The sequence below is a fragment of the Quercus robur genome, chromosome 9, assembly GCF_932294415.1.
Source record: "Quercus robur chromosome 9, dhQueRobu3.1, whole genome shotgun sequence".
Classification (NCBI taxonomy): domain Eukaryota; kingdom Viridiplantae; phylum Streptophyta; class Magnoliopsida; order Fagales; family Fagaceae; genus Quercus; species Quercus robur.
In genome coordinates, this window is record NC_065542.1 from 41433461 (window position 1) to 41455134 (window position 21674).

The 21674-nt window shown below is 33.0% G+C and overlaps 2 protein-coding genes and 1 long non-coding RNA gene across 3 annotated transcripts; 2 read left to right on the top strand and 1 right to left on the bottom strand.

The window, feature by feature from the left end:
• The first annotated feature begins 5656 nt into the window (after positions 1–5656).
• LOC126698414 (dehydrodolichyl diphosphate synthase CPT3-like) lies at positions 5657–8400 on the top strand. Its single transcript, XM_050395621.1, has 2 exons — positions 5657–5885; positions 7119–8400. The coding sequence occupies exon 2, from the start codon at positions 7158–7160 to the stop codon at positions 8028–8030; it is 873 nt and encodes a 290-aa protein (XP_050251578.1). The 5' UTR covers positions 5657–5885; positions 7119–7157; the 3' UTR covers positions 8031–8400.
• A 1901-nt stretch (positions 8401–10301) lies between these two features.
• On the top strand, positions 10302–18581 carry LOC126698417 (uncharacterized). Its single transcript, XR_007646454.1, has 3 exons — positions 10302–12132; positions 12565–12711; positions 15057–18581. It is a non-coding gene; the product is annotated as an uncharacterized LOC126698417 (long non-coding RNA).
• A 1123-nt stretch (positions 18582–19704) lies between these two features.
• LOC126698415 (ethylene-responsive transcription factor ERF098-like) lies at positions 19705–20750 on the bottom strand. Its single transcript, XM_050395622.1, has one exon. The coding sequence runs from the start codon at positions 20617–20619 to the stop codon at positions 20176–20178; it is 444 nt and encodes a 147-aa protein (XP_050251579.1). The 5' UTR covers positions 20620–20750; the 3' UTR covers positions 19705–20175.
• Between the last annotated feature and the right edge of the window lie 924 nt (positions 20751–21674).

Consider the following 21674-nt stretch of genomic DNA (forward strand, 5'->3'; position numbering starts at 1 on the left):
TTGAGGTTAGTAGTGTAGATTTTGTCTTTAATCGTCAGTATTGTCTTCAATTGTTAATTTTGTCTTCAATATGTTTCTATTTTGTGAGATGATATGAACTATGTTACATGATGGTATTCTGGGGGTTGTGTTCATTATGTTAGATTGTGTGATATTAAATTTAGAGGTTAGCATTGTAGATATATTTTTTTTAATGAGAATACTGAATATTTTTAACGTACACACAGAGAGGGGGAGGAGGTCTATATAGATTTTGTCTTTAATTGTTAGTATTGTCTTCTCAAAAAAATAATTTGTTACTTTTATATTCATATAAAAAAAATAGGAACATTTATTAATATTTTGTATGAGCCAAATGCTAGAAAATAGTTTTAAGGGCACAATCAAGCACCAAAAGATAAGTAGTTTTATAAAATAAATATTCTCAGCTGAGAACATTTTCCTTCAAAAAAATATTTATGTCATAACAAACAAAGCTTATGTGAATGCATAATCATAAATGAGTGATTACAGAAATATTACAAATTTTATTATATAAACCTTACAAAATGGTGTGCTAAATATAAAACTCATATGAAAAAAACATTTTAGGTACAAAACTAAAAATTAATTAAAAAACTTATTTATTTTTTTGATAATCTAAAAAAATTATTTATTGTGTTATTTATGTGACACCAATCACGTCCATTAGGGTAAAACTTATGTACAATACATTATATTCCCCAATTAAATTCAAATGAATAGTTGCATTGAATTTAATTATATGTAGAAATGGTAATATTTGTACTTTATTAGTTAATACAACTAGGTGTTTGAAGATTCTAAACAAGCATTCCATTAAATCTATATAAAAAAAAAAAAAATACAAGCATTCTATAATCAAATTAGTAGTACATTTAGCATTTTCTAATATAAAAAATTATACTAAAATACTATAATAAATGTGTATTCTCTTATCTCACATGAATGATGAATTTTAATATTAATTTAATTAGTGAGACTAAGGGTCCATTTGATTAGATATTTTAATTTGAAAGTTTAAAAGTATGTTTGTAAAACCCAAAACTTTGTTTTACAACATCAAATGTCTTGAACTTTTCTTCTCGGTCTGTCAAATACCATAATTGGTCCAATCAAAAACTTGTGACTCCCCCTACATTTAGAGATAGAAAGTTTATGATGAAGGTGACAGTAATACAAAGAATCTAACTTTTTCTCAGGAAAGGAAAAAAAAGAAAAAAGAAAAAAAATCTAACTTGAAATAATAAATGCCAACTCTTTAGGACGTGATCAAGACTAGTATTTTAATTTTTAATTTTTTTATAAATAAAATGCACACATTAATGCATATATATATATATATATATATATATGTTTTAAATTTTTTTGGTGTGTCAATGTCAGAATTTTAGCAAATATTCGTGATTCCCCCTAAATTTAGGTTAGAAAGTTGTGGTAAAGTTTACAGTATAAACATATAATGCAAAACATCATGATTAATGCGCTTGTCACGTCCATCTCATCTCGAATGGTTAGTCTTCTACTTAACTTGTGTGTGTGTGTGTTTTTTTTTATAGGACTTGACTTGTGTGTTGAACTTACCGTGTGTGTATATATTTATATAGTTTTAACTTATAACACTTGATTTTAATGAATGATTGTTCAATTGTTTTTTTTTTTGGTGTGAGCATTGAACTCCAAATTTTTTATTTAACCATAAAAAACTTTATCAATTGAGTTAGCTAGAATATAAAGTTTTATCAAAGGTAGCTTGATGCATTTGGCCCATGACCCACGGTCTGACCCAGAAGCCTAACGGCCTACTAGGCTAATGAGTGGCTCAGCCAGTTGTTATTGAGACTCATGAGTAGTCCATTAGCCCAATAGGTTAGGTCGTGAGCTAATTTTTATGACCATGGACACCCGATGGGCTAGCCTAGTAGCCAGTCTGTTGGCCCAACTCATTGCCCAACCCAATAACTTAGAATTCATAACAAAAATATATAGAAGGTGTATAAAAGATTAATCTTGAGACATTATAGAGGAATTTCTTAAGAGAACTCCCCCAAGTGCCAACCACTAAGATACTTAAAATGCTAACCACTAAGATACTTAAAATGCTAAAGTTTACTAAATATATATTTTTCTAGTAGTTTAGTAGCTTTGAACTAACCATTTGACAAGATTAAAAAAAAAAACATTTAAAGCCTTAATAAAAAAAATTAAATAGGTTTCCATCAATAAAACAAAGAGTTAAATAGATTTGACTATAAAAAAAATTGTAATTAAGAATTAAATTCTTTGATTTTTTTCATTTAAAAAAAATAAATTAATTATTCTCTTATAAAAAAAACTGATTATTTCCTTATAAAATAATAAAATAATATGCTAACACAAGCTCATGGGTAGCCTATTAGGCCCAACCCAATAGCCCATCCTGCTAAAGACAAAATGGGCATTGCCCATTGGCTTGTTAATTAGTTAATAGCCCATTATGCCTAACCTATTGTGCCCATTGCCAAGTAAAAATGGGCTGGGCCAGCCTGACTTGGCCCACTAATGACCCTTACATTTGGGGTCTAATACAAAAACTAAATTAAGGTATTTTATATATTTAAATATGATTTTTTAAAAAACAATTAAATATTATTGAAACTCTATTCTTTAATTTTGTTTAGAAGCAAATTACTAATTAAAATTTGTGTATTCTTGTTTTACTAAACATGTAGGACCACATAGAATTTTTTTATTTTATAGAAATTTTATAGACACAAAAAATGTGATAAAACTTTTCACAATTGTTAACGTGGAAAATTGATAATGGTAAGTGAAAAAGTGATGTTAGTAGTGGACCTTGATATGAACTAGTAAAAGCTTGGTAACTCAGCTATTGTGAAATATATTGTGAAATTTTTTTGTGTATGTAGCATTTTTTTATATATTTTATTTTTAGAAGTGTTATATCTACAACATTTTTCCTACAAATTGTAGATGTTAAGTTGTATTGTAGGTGTTAAATTGTTATTGGTTTTAATTTGAAACTACAACTGAAATTACTTTTTTTCCAACTCAATAATAGCTGGAAACAACCTGCCATTTAGAATTTATTGTGAAAATGTTGTGGGTGTAGCATTTTTTTCTTGTTTTTCATTTGATAAAAATTATTATTTTATTTATTAACTTATTTGGACTTAATTAATACTATTACAATAAAAGAAATAACTTTATTAGTTAAAATTTAGGAACCTTTTTTTTTTTTTTACTTGGAGTTCATTTAAGACAACTTATTTAATTGAAATTGATTTTTTTTTTTTTTTGTTGAAAGTACTATAAATAAAAGTAAAAGCTAAATGAAATGGTATAGTAAGACTCGTAAATAGTAACAAAAAGTACAGTGAGATTTATAAATAGTAGCAAAAATAAACTAAGTAGTAAAATAAGTTAAATAGTAAAATAAGTTGACTCTAAATTCACTCCCAAACGCAACCTTAGAGGCCTTAGGTGACCATCTTGTTTGTCTATACTATAGAGCTGACCTTGAGTTTCATTATATACAAATACAATCACAATAAATATATAATAATAACTACCATAATTATTAATTCATTTTTTTTTAAAGGAAAGAAAGAAAAAGCACTTTTCTGTTTCCCTTTTCTTTATGTTTTATGTGTGGGGAAGTTCATATGTTGAAAAATTCAAAATCCCCAAGATTTGTATTATTGAGACTCAATGGTGGTATTTGTTACAAAAACAAAATACACAATATCTACAAACCAAATGTTTTGATGAAATTGATGAGAAATAAGAAGATATGTTTCTGTGTGTTCTTTTTTACTAGCTTGTAACCCCATGCATATATATGGATATACTTAAAAGATAACATAATATAATTAAAATATTATTGATAGTTATTTTTATATTTTGTTAACTCTTTAAAAAGTTTTGTAAGAATATTATTAAGTAGAAAAGGTAAATTATCCATTTTTTTATTACTTCTTAATTTTTGTTTTTGTGAAGCACTTTCTTTTTACGGTTTATTAATTCTAGATGTTTTGGTTTTTGTACTTAATAACTTACTTGGATTAATATTTATGATATGGTTCCACATTTGACTCTAAAATTAAGAAATAAAACTCTTTCTTACTTTTTTTTTGAAGGGGAAATAAAACTCTTTCTAAAATAAATAATTTAGGACATATAGCACAAAATTGGACTTCAATTGTAGAATCTAATTGGATTCTCTCTCTCTCTCTCTCTCTCTCTCTCTCTCTCTCTCTCTCTCTCTCTCTCTCTCTCTCTCTCTCTCTCTCTCTCTCTCTCTATATATATATATATATATAACACCACATATAAGTGAAAAATTCTATCAATTTCACAAATGAACCCTTAGCCCTTTATATAGATAACTAAAGAGTACGAAACTAAGAGATACAACTTTTTGGCAATAAGCTAGATTAGGCTCACTATTTGGCATATTCTATTTGGGTTTTGACTTGGCCCAATATTTCTAATATCATAATTCCCCTTAAACTTTGAAATCGAGCAATTTTATTTTAGAAATGAAAAAAAAAAAAAACACTCATATTCTCTCTCTTAAACATATTTTTTGATTCTTAGAATATTTCATTGTGTGATATTTAAAATAACCTCAACTAAAAATAAAAATACCTAAAATGTCAAACTTGGGTAAATTACTCTCAAATTTACTTCTGTTAGTAATGTTGCTTATGTAACTAATGGAATAATGATTTGACTTTTTTTTTTTTTAATGGCCTAGCATTTCTTTTCTTTTTTCTATGCTATTATTTAAGAGGCTTCTTTTGTTTGGATTCCTCAATTTAGATGCCCAAAATATCTTCAAACTCATTAGTTTCTAAGGTTTAAATCATAGGATTAGACATGTAAAATTGGTAATTTAAAAAATCCTAATTTTTAGCTAAATTAAAAAAAGAAAAACACTTTTTTTCTCCAACATCCACTTTTCTCTTTCACGTTAGTTTTCCAAATTTTTTTTTTTTGGATAACTTTCCACTTTTTTTTTTTTTTTGGATCAAACGATTTTCAACTTTTTTAATTAACAAAATCATTTTTTCCTCTTTTTTTACCGATTAGATTTACCATATTTCAATCCTAAAAAATTGCTTTTAATTTGCCAAACACGTTTTCCACTTATACAATTACTAAACTTTTTTTTTTTTAATTTTAATTTTTTTTACAACAAATTGTAAACCAAATTCTCTAATAAAGTAGAAAAAAAAAATGCACTTTCTTTTCATCTCTTTTTTATCCTGTAACTATTTTGTTTTTACGTGGAAAGAAGAAGAGGATGTCAAAAAGAGATTTGGCCAATGGGGAGAGAAAGCAAATCTTGACCATTCTTCTTTTCTGTCGCCACTCTAGAGTTTAGATCTAGAGCCATTTCGAATCCACTCATCTACTTAACCTTGTTAATTAGTAATATCCTCTCATCAAACAACCTCTTTTTTTTTAGTCTCTTTAATATCTATTTTCTTTTAATTTTACAGTACTGGTTCATCTTTTTATTTTTATTTTTTTATTTTATATATACATTTCCGACCATAATAGTAGTTTTAAATGGCAATTTATGTGAGAAAAAGTGTAAACCTCAAAGATAAGTGAAAAATATATTACACTAAACCAAAAAAAAAGGAAATCGTCGCACGCGCGAAATCACAAAAGTGAATTTACACGTAAGAAACAAACTGACCGGTTACAAAATTCAAATCAAAACTCCATTTGAAATCTGATATGTAAGATTCAGAAACCCAGAGAGAGTGACTGAACAGACCCAAGCCCTAGCCCTAGCCGCCTCCCTCCGACAGCCACTGACATCGCTCGCCGTTCCTTCCTCCTCCCCATCTCAGGTATTACACTTTTTCCTACGGTTGTGCAACCCAGTTCCATTTTAGATTTTACATATTCTGATATTCATGTATTTTAATTTGGACTAGTTTTCTCTATATATTTGATTCAAACTGCGCCAAAGCCAAATCCGAGTACAAGTATAGTATGCCACACATTTTGTATCTGATTTTGTGCAATTGCTGTATATCTGTCATTTACTTTTGATGATTTTTTTTTTTTTTTTTTTTTTTTGGGGGTCTTCGCGCTTTGCACGATTCGAATTTGTGATATTAATTTGATGCCTGAGTTAGCAATTGCTTAGTCGGATTTGTTCTTTAATTTATTCTCATTTTGATTCCAAGAATCGGTTGGTACATTTTATTTATGAATGAGGTTCTGCCAAATGATTGATACTGTCATTTTCATTTACGCTTGTCGGTGTTGAGTTTCTTGTAGTTTGTTTTATTGTAATTTTTCGATTTTTCCACGTCTACTATTCTATCTGTTTTGGTCGAGTTTGTGCAATTTATAATTGGCCTGTATCCAATTTGATTGGATTGGTGTAAAGGTGCATGTTGGTTTTGTCTAGTTTAATGTGAGGTTTGGTTGTTCTTTGCTTATGATGTTTGTTGCATTTAGTTTGAGTATATTCTCTCTTTTTCTTATTCTTCTGCTATTGGCTCGAATCGGTAAAATGTTGAGTTGTTGTTCTTGCTAATAATGTTTTGATGCGTTGGGAGAGTGTTAGTCCAAGGTTGTCCATATTTTAATTACTTAGTTTGTCTTTTGTTTATAGTATCATGGTTTGGGTCATGTTCTAGATCAAATTATGTGTGATTTTTGCATGACTCAGCAATGTTAGATGGCTTGTTTTCCACGTAAATTGGAACAAGAAATGTGTAATGCATATATAGTTTGTAGCTGCTACACATGGCGCTCAGACTTTCCCTTTCTCTAAAATACTCAAGTTGCTTTTTGACTTATTTATCAAGCTTGGTAGCTAGTCTATATTATCTTGCTCAAGCAGCTCCCCCGATCATAGAAAATGCGGTACCTCTTATAAAGAATGTTTTTTTAGTCTGATCATAGGTCTCTAAACAGCTAGTGAGCTCTTGTAAATTTGTAATTAACAGCCAATACGCACTGCCATATTTGGTGTATTAATTTATACAAATTTATTTGTGTGGGCTTTCTGATTATGTAACTTTGCTATTTTAACCAAATTAAACTGAATTTTGATTTTTTATTGACAGGTCCTTTTGGGAGATTTAGTGCTTATACAAGGTTCTATAATGAAGAAAGATGGTAGGAGTAGAATAAATTGGATCTTTGAGAACTTTGTTACTTTCCTCCGCAAATGTACTTTTCGTGTACTCTCTGTTGGTCCCATTCCTGAACATATTGCATACATCATGGATGGAAATCGTAGATATGCAAAAAAGCAGAATATGATTGAAGGGACTGGACATAGAGTTGGATTTTTGGCTCTCATGTCCATGCTTAAGTACTGCTATGAGATGGGTGTGAGATATGTAACAATTTATGCCTTCAGCATTGATAATTTCAAACGACGTCCTGAAGAAGTTCAATCTTTGATGGATCTGATGCAGGAAAAAATTGAAGGGTTGATGGAGGAAGAGAGCATTGTAAATCGCTATGGAGTTAGGGTGCACTTTTTGGGGGACCTAAAATTGTTGAGTGAACCTGTCAGATTGGCAGCAGAGAGGGCAATGGTGGCCACTGCCAATAACTCCAAGGCGGTCTTGTCAATATGTGTTGCCTACAATTCGACCAATGAGATTGTGCATGCCGTAGAAAAAGCATGTGAAGAAAAGTGGGAGGAGATTAGTTTACTGAATGCAAGTGGATCTGGGTATGGCTTAATAGGACTTGAATGTATTGAAAAGGATGAAAGGGAGAACCTTATTAAATTAATAGATATTGAAAAGCATATGTATGTGTCAGTTGCACCTGATCCTGATATCTTAATCCGTACTTCTGGTGAGACTCGCTTAAGTAATTTTCTTCTCTGGCAGAGTGCATACTGTTACTTGTACTCAACACCTGTCCTTTGGCCAGAGATTGGTTTTCGGCATCTCCTTTGGGCAATCTTGAACTTCCAACGGAATCACTTTTATTTGGAGAAGAAAAGGAAACAATTGTAAATCTTGCAGTGGGTGGTTACCTGCCTTTGGGACAACAATATGATGGTACCAGTTGATTCTTTTTCTTCAATCAAATTTTGTAACAAAATCAGATATGAACATGGACTGGGGCCTTTTTATTTTTTTTCAGTGTCCTTGTCCCGGTAGTTACTTGAGGAATGTAGAAAGTGTACGGATATTTTCTTTTAATACCATATGATGTGTTATGGTCTTCCAAATGTTTTAGATGATACATTGATGTATATAATTGCTATTGTCATTGTGAGGTCATTGTGACAGATGCTTTGATTGGAACAAAGGAAATCATTGCATTAATGTACATTCTTGTCTGGCATGCAATGACGACATTAAGATTTTGATGTTGTATTTACTTTACTGCAGTACTTTATTGGGAACAAATTATGCAATCTGGATGTGGGAACATTGAGGAAGGGGACCATGTTTACTATGATGTCATATATTGAGGCTAGCTAAGCATGTCTTAATGATTTCTTGTTATGCATTTTTTCAATGGTACTATCATTCTACAACTTGTTATAATTCATTTTTAAATTTTTATTTTTTATTTTTTTATTATTTTATAATGGAATTGATTAGCTTTTTCATCATCATCAGATTTTAAGTTCTTACTATCTATAATTGTAGGTTTGATTTACAAATATCTGTGCTTCTTGAAATTTGGTACAATGTTTTAATGAGAGCTATAAAAAAATTGTTAAATAATTGTGTTAAGAAACTGTTTTTACATCATACTTTATACCTCCTGAGCTAACAATTACCTTATTATTAGTGGGAAAAACAAACAATTTTTTTTGCTTTATTCAACATTGGTCTGCATCACAATTTGAGCATTCTTATTTGTTGGACAAACATAAAAATACTATCTCTGTAGGCTTGATTTGGATATAGGTTTTAATTTGTTTAATGCAATCCAACAGTGAATGGAGGGGCATACTTACCCTAGTACACCTTATAGATACAGAAATTTTGTTTTCCTTATCCAAAAAAAAAAAGAGAAAGATCCTAACTTATGGTTTTTAGGTCATGAAGTCTGTAAGAGTTATTGTCATGAGAAATGAAAATGTTTTGAAATTAAATATTTTTAAGAATTTATTGTGTTTGGTGGTTGACTAATGTACAATATCTCATTTGGAAGTTAAAATGAAAACTAGATATCATTGTTGACCACTACCATGCAAAGAACATGTGATGTGCATGGACCAGAAACCTTGGCGAAGGCCATAGAAGAGTTGGTCATGGTGTTGGCCCTAGTTGAAATCAGGTGGTATTGGTGTTTTGGTGGTGGGAATGGGGATGTGTACAGTGTGGTGGTGATTTTAACATGATACCACTCAAAGTGTGAGGTGGCGGAAAGTGTTGTTGGCAACTTAATGTTATGCATCAGCATCATTTTACTGATCTGACTGTTGAGACTCATCTGTAAATTGTCTTTGATTTTATTTATTTATTTATTTTTATTTATGTCTCTAGTTGCTTGAGTATTGGTTCTCTCACTATATGCAGTTTTTGCCATTTGGCAGTATACATGAGTTCATGTTGTATGTTTCATTTGGCAGTATACATGAGTTCATGTTGTATGTTTCAGCAGTGCCAATGATATTTAGGGAAATATCATTTGAATGAGTCTAACCCCATTGCAGATCTTGTTACCTTTTGGGTTGTCATTATTTATGCCTAATTGTAATCTATTGCATGTTTTCTATCAATAATCCCTCTTAGATCCCATTACGTTTATCAGTGTCTTAGAGTTCTTTTCTTGCTAGGAACATTAGCTGACTTGCTGAAACATTGGGATGCAAGTGCTGTGCTGCTATTTCAGACTAGGTAAACTGGCATCACTTGTAAAGCCAAAACAAAGTTCAAAGATTTGGAGGGGAGAAAGGAAAAGAGGGGAGGGGCGGGGGGGGGGGGGGAGGTTTGTGAGTCAGTGCACAAGTGTGTTCATTCTTTTTATTTTTGTTTTTTATTATATTTTTTCCTGGAGGGAGGGGGGTTAAAACCTGGTACATGCGTGTTTTTGTGGTTTTTAGGATGCAAGGACTGTGATGTTGGTTTAAAGAATATTTTGGACTGAAAATAAAATAGATTTGAAGGAGGGGAGAAAGGGGGGAGGTGTGTGGGTGGGTGCACAAGTGTGTTCATTCTTTTTATCATTATTAATTTTTGGTTTGGGGGGGGGGGGGGGGCTGCGTGGGTGTTGGGGGAAGGGAGGGGGTGGTTGGGGGTTTTAATACCAGGTGCATGTGCTTTTTGTGGCTTTTGCTGATGTTCTTTTTTCGTGATATATGGGTGCACTTTATTACTCTTATTTTTTCCCTCATAAAATTTGGGCTTCCTGCGTATTTCCAGCGCCTACTCAGCATAGTTAATTTTGGCAATTGGGATCAAGGAGCAAGGCTTTTTGCATCTCTACTGTTTTGCTTTTCTGTTATTGTCAATGGAAATCCAAATTTTTTCTTTGACAGCCGTAGAGGAATATGTCAAGGTGGCCCTCTTTCCCTATTGTTTTTCGTACTAGTTGTGGAGACTTTTAGTAGGTTGATGACTAAGGAGAAGGCAAGAGGTTTTATAGATGGTTTTTCTATGTCTTTAGGAAATACTAAGGCTTTGATGAAATGACACTTGCCTTTTGCCAATGATATTTTGATTTTTTTTTCTGTGTGATGCAGATGTCAATTAGATTCACCATTTGAACTGTATTATGTTATGGTTTGAGGCAATATATGGTATGAGGATAAATTTTACCAAAAAAGAGATGGTGCCTGTAGGGATGGTCACAGAGGCAGAGGTCTTGGCTAACACTCTGGGCTTTTTAAGTTCTCTTCTCTTTAAATGAAATATTTGGGACTCCCTCTTGGGGCTCATTTTAAAGCTAGCAATATATGGGATGGCATAATAGAGAAGATGGAAAAGAGATTGGCAGGTGGAAGAAACTTTATCTATCAAAGGGAGGATGCCTTACACTAATTAAGAGTACGCTCTTCATTCTCCCTACTTTTTGGTTGTATTTGTTTCCATACCTGTTAGTGTGGATAATAAATTGAAAACAATACAAAGGGATTTCTTATGGGGTTTTATTGGGGATGAGCATCAGTTCCATATGGTGAAGGTCTACAATGTGTAGCCTGATCCAAAGTGGGCATTTGGGTATTAGAGAATGAAGAACCTCATTTTTAACTAAGCCTTTCATAGTAAATGATTGTGGCATTATGTGGTAGAAAGGGACTCATTGTGGAGGAAAGTGATTGATCACAAATATGATACTGGTAGGGGTGATTGGTGTTCTGGCATTGTCAAAGCTCCTTATGGGTTGGTTTGTGGAAATATATTAAGTAAATGGTTGGAATAAATTTGCCTCTTAGATGCTGTGGGAGATGGCTCTAAAATTTTGTGTTGGAAGGATCATTGGACTAGCAATTGAATTTTCAGAAACAAATATCCTGAGGTTATATGGAGTCAGTTAATGGTCGGTTGCATTGAAAAGTTGCTTTTCATTAGAGAAACTCAAGATTGGGATATAGTATTGCTGGAACACTTTTTTGATGACCTTTTGTGCAATGGAGGTTGTCTAAACGGGAAGTGATGGATTGGTGTGGTTCTCATCAGCAAAGAAAGGTTTTCAGGTAAGAAGTTTCTTTTACGAGTGGTTAGTTTAGGGAATGCACGGTCTGTCCCCTTTCCTTGGCAGTATATTTGGAGAGGTAGAGCCTACCTAAGAGTGACTTTCTTCATGTGGACTGTAGCAGTAAGAAAATTTTTGACAACGGATAATTTATAATAGAAGGAAATTATGATTGCAGGCTGATGTTGTATAGTAAGTCCAATGGAGTCTGTGGACCATCTTCTTCTACATTGCCCTATTGCTATGGACCTGCGGTATGATGGTATCTATTACTATGCCTATTTCGTGTTATGTGTGTAATGCCCAGTTTAGTACTTGCTATGTTGGAGTCTTGGAAGGAGACATTTGGCGATCTAAGAAGTGGGGAAGCATTGGGAACAGGTTCTTTATGTTGCATGTAGTGCATTTGGAAAGAGAGGACTCTCCATACTTTTGAGGGGGAGTTATCCTTGCTTCACCGTAAGTTCCTCTTTCTGAACACCCTTTACCAGTGGAGTTCCAAATTCCATACTTTCTCCACGACTTCTTTCATGAAATTTATAGATGCTTTGCCTTTTAGTCTATAATCTCTCGCCCTTTGTATTGTTATTATATCTCTTTGCTTCTTTCTGTTTTTTCTTTGCTATTCTGTTGTATACATCCTACTTATAAGAATAGTGCTTTTAATAATTTTTATGTTACTTATAAAAAAAGTGGTGGATAGCAGTAATATTTTAGTCAAATATCTTCTTTGTCTTGCTCTTTATACAATAATCAGATTATGCTTTAACAGGATTCTTCTTTTGTTCAACCATATTAAAGGCTTTAACATTCCTGTACAATTGCAATCTGCATAATGAGTTTCAGCTGCTGATAATCTTTTATTTATTTTTTTGTCCCTTCTATTTTTAGCTAGGTTCATGGACAAGGAGAAATATGAAAGGGAACCCTAATGGAACAAAGTTAACTTCACTGAAATTTTCCTGAAGCAGAAGAATAAAAGATGCCTTCTTTAGCAGTCCGAACTCCAAAATAAGTCATAAGCAGACCAATCTTGAGGTTAGTCCTTTCCTCCTTAAATGATCTATAAGTCATTTAGTATCTGTTTCTTATGTGCTTTTTAAATTAATGCATATTGCATGTGATGTACAGATGAGTTTTGTGACTACAAGATTCCTCATAGGCACGTTATATTCTTTTTCATTGTTAGAATTCACATCATTGATTGTGCTTTTTTGGTTATTTAGATTATCAATTGTATGTGATTTTATTTTTCCTTGGAAAGTGATATCCATTGCTTTTTGAAATTCATCTTTTTTATTTTTTCAATAAACAATTTTCTTTATCTTTTATTAGTTAACACATGTAAAGAGTAGTAAATTGGCGTTATCAAATTTGCTTTGCATGTAGAATATCTTGTTTGACAAGACTATAAAATATCTCACTCAAAGCTATCAATGTGTTAGCGATTGGCATTATTAAAGTTGCTTTGCATGTAGAATATCTTGTTTGACAAGTCTACAAAAGATCTCACTCAAATCTATCAATGTGTTAGCGCTTTGTTCACTAATAGCTTAGTGTGTTTGGTTTGGCTTTTTCGGTAGAGCTTATTAGACTTTTATTTGCTTATATATAGCTTTTTAAAACCTCACATTATCTTGGTACTATTGTACTTTTACCAACTTTCAGCAAATTAGCAAAAAGCTACTCCAAACGCACACTTAGTTCGTTTTAATCTATAGATTAGGCATTTTTAAGCTTCACTTGAAATTTCATGTCATACTGAAAAAGGCAGCTTCCACCTCCAACATGATAATTTTCTTTTTAGATCATAATTAGCAGATCTATTGTTTGTCTTTTTTGTTATTTAAATGACTTGGTTGAACTTGATTAGTCTGTTCAAGGTTCATAACCGACTCCAAAATTTGTTACTAAAACTTGGTTGTTGTTGAGATAACAAATCACATGTGATTGTCCTTGGATAGTGACGTATAGGGTTTGTTACTATTCTTTTTTTTTCTTCAATAAATAGATGTTTGTTATCTGTCAGGGTGTAGCCTAGTGGTTGGAGGCTTGGGATGAGTTGGAGACCCAAACATCCTGGGTTTGATCCATACTATGAGTTCTCTTGGATTACCTAATACACGGTTCTAGCGGGTGGGGTTGTGCATCTATGGTTTACTCTCCTGGGGTGGGTCTAAAGGACCCTGCCTTGGTGAGGTTCCACATCATCACCATAAAAAATGTTAATTAATGTGAAGCATAAATTAGTGTTATCAGAGATGCGTGGGCAATAGGTTCCTAGGTGCCAACCTTGGCAAGTCTACTTTTATAGTGTGGGGATGTTTTGGACTTTTTGGACTCCCAACTAGGTAATAATGCTCATGCAAAATACTAGTGAGATGCATACTTGTAACTATTTTGACGATGTTAATCATTTTGTATCTATAGATTAGACATTTTTAAGTTTTACTTGTAATTGCATGTTACACTGAAAAGGTGGATTCCGTCTCCAAGATGAAACTCTTGTTCTTAGAGCATAATTTGCAAAGCTATTGTTTGTCTTTTTTGTCGGTCAGCCTTGATTAGTTTGTTGTTGAGGATACATAACTGACCCAAAAATATTGGTAGTAAAGCTTGGTAGTTTTTTTCTTTTTTCTTTTTTGAGAAGACTAAAGCTTGGTAGTTGTAGATGACAAATTAAATGTGTTTTCACTTGAATAATGATGTACATAGTTTGTTGAGATTCTTTTTGCAATAAATAGATGCTAGTTAATTAATGTGAAGAGTAAATTGTTTTTGTCAAAGATGCTTGCCATAGGAATCTAGGTGTTGACCTTGGCAAGATATACTTTTGTAGTGTGGGGATGATGTGGAGTTTTTGGACTCCCAACTAGGTAATAACTATCATGCTAAACACTGCCAGCGATGTTAATCATTTGTATCTATAGATTAGGCATTTGAAGTTTCACTTGTAATTACATGTTACACTGAAAAGGTGGATTCCATCTCCAAGATGATTCTCTTTATATTTAGATCATAATTTGCAGAGCTATTGTTCGTCATTTTGTGTTTATAGATTAGGTTTTTTTAAGCTGTACTTATAATTGCATGTTACGCCTTAAAATCGAATTGTCTCCAAGATGATACTCTTCTATTTAGATCATAACTTGCTGAGCTATTGTTTGTATTTTATGTTATTTAGATGACATGTGACTGACCATAATTAGTTTGTTGAGGATCCATAACTAGCCCCAAAATTTTGGTACTAAAGCTTGGTTGTTGTAGATGACAAATTGCATGTGATTTGGTTAGTTTCGTATATCTTTTGGTGAGATTCTTTATTCTTTTTTCATTAAATAGATGATAGTTAATTAATGTGGAGTAAATTGTTGTTGTCAAAGATGCTGCCATAGGTGCCTAGGTGCTGACCTTGGCAAGAAATACTTTTGTGGAGTGGGGATGATGTGGATTTTTTGGACTCCCTACTAGTTAATAATGCTGATGCAAAACACTGGTGAAATGAATACCTGTAACTATGCCGACAATGTTAATCTGTATCTTTTTATTTATTTATTTTTTGATGAGTAATGTTAATATAATAAATCAGGTAAAATTGATCATCATGAGTTGTGAATATAATCCATGGCACTGTCATTCCTGCACTGTGTTATTCATTATGACATGGTAGTTCAGATACTGAGGAAGCATTAGCAAGATGCCAGGGAAACTAATTCTATTGGGTGAGGGTTTTTTTATTTTTATAACACCAGTGGAAAACCCCATAATTATAACTTTGTTTCCATGATGACTTTCCCATCTGGGCCCGAGCATTATTCCTGAATCAGCTATGTTTCGAGGGAACTAGCCCAATAATTGGGCTTGTAGGTGAAAAGAGCTAGTATATGTTTTATAATTGTGATTGAGGATGATAATGTCAAATACTACCTACCAAGCATTAATTTAAATTAGTGGCTAGTATGCATTGGTAAACTATTGGGAACAATTCCTTGCTTTCCATTCTTTGATAGATTTTATTGTATGAGCTAGCAATAGAAATTCTCGATTTAGCTCTTTTTACCTTTTGGGAGCTTTACGGAATCGTAGTTGATTCCACATGCAACTCAAACTTCTGAAAGATAATCTCGTTATCATTGTTTCGTTCCTAAAATAGATTGTCTTTTGCTGTATATTCTTTATAGTTTACACAAATGACTGAAAAACTGAGCTGCACTTTCAGGTGATTTTTCTTTTGCCTAATTTTATGCATGTGCTTGGTCAAGAGCTTTGTAACTCAACTAACTCCTCCTTGTATTTTTAACAGACATCCAGCCATCTAGGGTTCAAAATCACTCTCTTATTGTAACTATAGAATTATCAAAATCAAAATTGTACATGTTTGTATATGGAAAGCTTGGCCTTAATGACATCTCTAATGAATCACCATGTATAGGAAATTAGATCTATCTTATTTCTTAGCCAATACGAGGTTTTTGCTTGAATATATCTAGAAATTCTAGACTAGTAGGACGACCTACCCCTCATTGAGGCTTCCAATGTGACAGTTGTTGGGGGAGAAGCAATATGTGAAACAGAGACCAATTATTTTGTTTTATATAGAAGTGCACAATCAGAAGACAAAAGTAAGATAGAATATCCTTAAAGATTGAGTAGGCACCCATTCGAAAACCTATAGATTTGGACATTGATTTAACCCGAGCCCCAAGAGAAAAACCAAAATTAATCTGTAAAATCAGTAATAGGGCCGACATAATTTACTACGCATATTATTAGCTACTTTAATGTTATTCAATCAGGCCGTTTGAACATGTGCATGTTACTGATTAAAATAAACTAGCTTGAAGGGCTTGTCTGAGTTATAATGATAACGACCATTACCCACCACCAGTCTAAACATGTCCATTTTGTATCAATATCACCACCTTCAGCAGAACTTTTGTTGCTAAGACCTTACTATTACTTTTTATTATTATTATTGTTGTTGTTGTTTTTTTATTTTTATATTCAGGATAGATTTCTGATAGACATGATAAAATTTCAATTTATCACGTCCACTTCATGATCTCTTATCATCTTGTTAAGAGGTTTTTGGTGTAGAAGATGTTTGAATTCCAAATTTCTTATTCGAGGACAATAGATTTTACCAATTGAGATATGATAGATTTGAATATATGATATATGTTCTATGATAATTATTCTTTATCATTAGATCAAGACACTAATTAATTTTTGGTGTAATCAAAATTTGAACTTAGATATCTTATTCGATGATAATGGAGTTTACCAGTACTGTGTTGGACATCAATTGACATGTTTATATGTTGGTATTGGTGCATACTTAGCATTAGCATCTGATGTGCTAAAAAAAAAAATGCTATTTTAGCCCATCAAAAAACCCACTTTTGCTATTTTAGTGCATTATTTAACAATACACCTTTTATCTCATCTGTTATTTTAGCATACAAGCCATTAAAATAATATAAAATAATTTTAACAAAAACAAACCCACAGCAACAGTGAAAAAAAACCATGACCACAACCACCACAAAAACCACTGCCACAACCCATTAGATAAACCCACAGCCAAGAACTACCCCCACAACCACCGCTGCAACCCATAGCAAACCACTGCTAATCTTAATGCCCCCACCAAAGAAAACCCATAACAAAACACCATTGATCTTAGCTGATCTCAACACCACCGCAAAAAAAAAAAAAAAAAAAACGTTGGTAATATTTTGAGACAAATTGAGAGAGAGAGAGAAGAAAAAAAAAGGGGCAGATGCTACACTAATCAGCTATTGGAGTAGAGTGAAATTTTTTAGCAAATGGTACGCCGAATGAAGCCACTTTTTGCTGTTTGGTATGCTAAAATAGCATTTTGGGTGTTTTAGCGCACTCAATGCTAATGCTCTTAAAAGTTAAAATGGCTTTCCCTTTTCGTCGGTAGGCTTTACAATTGTTCACCCCGCACCACCCTAGTTTGCTACATGCCAAATCCCATACTCCAGAAATAGCGGAACAAAATGGATACCTCAGTTATCAATCTAAATTATTGTGGGTCGTCCAGGCTGGGATTGATGTGTTGGGCTTTTTAGGAATTAGTGGTGGCCTTGTGACATGCACTACATGAATTGATATGACAATCCTTTTTCTTTATTGTGGTTTCCTGTTTTCATTACTGTATAGTGTTTTTGTTTTCTACTTTATATATTTTTCCTTCAATAGCTGTGAGTGCCATAACCCATCGACATTGCAATCCTGCTGGTGAAATATAATGCGTAAGCCTATGACCTCACCATCAACCTCAAAACATGCCATTGACATCAAATTAGCTAAATGATCTAGCTTTACAATAATCCTAACACATACTTAAATTGAATTTTGTCCCTTTCAAATCCAAATCCAACATCATATATTTTATATTTGCACCCTAGTTAGTGGTAATAAGTTAGCAAAAGTAACAATGTAAATGTGATAATGAATTAGGTTGACAAAATTGCATGACCTTACCTATTCTATCCTATTATAATTAATTTGTTATCCATATTTTTTAAGTAATGAACGACATTAACATGATGAGAAATAGGGAAGCTGATGAACCTGATTGCTTTGAACTTGCTTTTAGAAGAATATTAGATACACTGATACACATAAATAATAAGAATTCCAAACAGATAAACCTGCACAAAAAGTAGCCCCTTTAAAAAACCACAATATCCTTGATTACACATACGTTGCACCTATATTTCAAACTCCATCAAAGAGTTCTTTAGCACGTTACAAAATTTTGCACCCAATGTTACGTCAACTTCCACATTTTTGCCAAGCTAGGTCCATTTTCCACCCAGTATAAATGCTAAGACGACTCACCCAGCTTGACCATAGTCCATATACCACCATATGGAAGAAGACTCCAAGGAGAAGGTGAAAAATAGAGAAAAAGATGTGCGATACCGGGGAGTAAGAAGGCGGCCATGGGGAAAATACGCAGCAGAGATTCGTGACTCGACTAAGCATGGAGGCCGCGTGTGGCTTGGGACTTTCAACACGGCAGAGGAGGCTGCTCGAGCTTATGATCGTGCTGCCTTTGCAATGAGGGGTCACTCGGCCATTCTTAACTTCCCTGATGAACATCGTTTACCCCAAGTTGAATCCCCTCCTCCCACATCGATGACATCATCCTTATCATTGTCACCATCTTCCAATTCCCCATCTTCATCATCAACGTTCCAGAATATGGAAAGAACTAGGAGTGAGCAATTTGAGAAACAGGTTCTTGAGTTTGAGTATTTGGATGACAAGTTGTTGGAAGAACTTCTTGATATTGAAAACAAAACAAAGAGAAAGTGAAACTTGGTTGAATTTCAAAAAATTAACAAACAGTAACTTTTTTTTGTTTTGGTACTTTGTAGTGTACCATAATCAAGTGGATTGGCTATACCATTTGTAACATAGTAGTGCTATATATTGTGGTTATCTTATTTCCTTCCGAATTATGTGGGGTTTGACATGTATGTTTGGACAAATTATGAGACTATCACTTGTTCTGAGTGCTCTTTGCATTGTCAAATTAGAGCCTTACTAGTGCATATATAATATTAGTCATAGTTTATATCTTTTATCTTTGTTTAGGTAGCTATTATCGTTTTGATATAACCGGCACATAACGGTAAAAGAAAGAATATCATTTCCAAGGCCCATGTAATGGTCTGCTTGACTTCTGCTCTTGTATGGCATCACTTTTGGCCGTCTGTTGTTTTGATCTAAGCAGCTCAACGATTCAAATTATGTTGTTTAGAAGGAAGCAGATGTCTTCTTCTCCTTTTTTTTTTTTTTTTTTTTCCTTATAAAAAAAATATTAATTTTTTTTTTTATTAGAAGTCATTGGTTGAAGTATCTCTAGCTTGTACGCATCCATGTATCAGGCTCATTTGGATGCGGTTTTTTCTAACTCTTCTTGTTGTAAAGTATTGTTATACCTAAAAGAAAGAAATTAAGTTTTAAAAAAAGTGTACATAAACAAATAAGTTAAATAAGAAATAGCTGTTGGTACAGCTGTAAAGGCACTGAGGCACACTCCGGTCAATAAAATTGGGCTAAAAGTTACAGAACTTGAAGCTATCCTAAGACTGATAAATTCAGTCAATTTGAAGTCTAACCAAAACCTGATTGTGCCCTGAGTTTTTGTTCTTTGACCTTTAAAAAAAAACAGGGAGAGAGAGAGAGAGAGAGAGAGAACCCTCTATACTGAGAAAAAGAGGCATTTTTTTACTAGGACGAAATGAAAAAAAAAAAAAAAAAAAACTCCAAAAGAGGAAGAGGAGGGGAAGAAAACCCTGTAAAAGGGTGGAATCTGAGAATAAACTACCAAATTCTTTCACACACACATATATATACATAAAAGGTGAATAAAAAACAAACAAGCAAACAGAAAAAACATCAGTCATACATTGGCCAAAAAAAGACATGTCCTTTTCTTAATGAACCAATGATATATTTTCAGTTGCCAAACCCTTTGCCTATATCCGCATGTGTTTCCAGAAGCTCATCCAACAACTTATTGTCCAAATATTCAAACTCTATAACCTCCCCTTCTTGTCCAGTAGATGAACCCACTTTGCCAAAACTCTTGCCACGAGCTGAAGAAGAAGATGAGGAAGGAAAAGTTCTTGAATTTGAAGAAGAAGAGCTGGGATTTTGATATTGGTACTCATTTGGGAAGTTGAGGATAGCTAAATGACCTCGAAAACCGAAGGCGGCTCGATCATATGCTCTTGCTGCTTCTTCAGCTGTATCAAATGTCCCTAACCATAGTCTTGCTCCATTTCTTGAAGGGTCACGTATCTCTGCTGCAAATTTACCCCATGGTCTTCTACGAATCCCTCTATACCTTACTTCATTGCTATTTCCCTTCGCTTCATTCCCTACTCTCTTACCATTCATGTTTGTGTTTGTGTTTGTGTTTCAAAGATAAAATGTAACATTTTACATCACATGGTACCGTATATATTGCAACGTTTTTACACATATTGAAGTCATATCTGACGGTTTGTAGTGGAATTTTTTTTCTCTTTGCTACGAAGCTTCCTCAAAGAAGTAATACATGATTTCGATTCTTCCAGAATATATGAAATGCTTTTGAATATTACTATGGTCTCGTTATCCTGATTGGTAAACCATATGGCTACGAGGTCATAGCCACGTTTTTCAAGCAAATTCACTTTAGAGATGCATGCACGTGTGGGGTTATAAGCCCAAATACATGTTCTGTGGTTTGGTCAGAGATGAATCCACTTTGGTTGACTTGACTTGTTCCATGGGTCATTTGTGTTTGTAGCCACCATAACTGTTTGTGGATGTTGGAGTAATGAACAAGCTTGTGACAATGGTGATTACCACATGTTTTTGGGCATTATTGTCCTTCCCTCTTGCCTTGGGCGTGGTGTTTCCTTGCTTATAAAGAAAATCAATAAAATTAGAAATAGAGTAAAAATTCATAATATTCTCAAATTAGTCTATCATCTCATAATGGGCTATTACAATTTGCAATTAATTTTTTTTAATAACCCATGTGTGAGATAATAGGATAATTTAGAAATGTCATGAATTTTTATTGTGTTCGTAGAATGACTAAAAATAAAATAAAATTAAAAAGAGTGTTCATTTCTCACCTTAAATACCTTACATATAGCCCAAAAAAAATTGTTTCAAATCACTCTAAATTAAACCTGTTAGATCTATTTGAAGCAACCAAGGGTTGTTCAATTACCTTTGCTTATAATTGTAGCTGCGTTGTTGCTAGATTCCGGCTAAATCTTGATGGAAACTTCGGAATTTTTTCTTGATCACGCCCCAGCCCGACTTTTCTTTCTTGTTGACTTAATTGATCCCTCCCCAAATTGTAATTTAGCTCATTATTTCAATATTTTGTCAATTTTTATTAATTCTTGATTTTTTTTGGTGGGAATTTGAGAGATTTTAACATTAGGGTTAGGTTT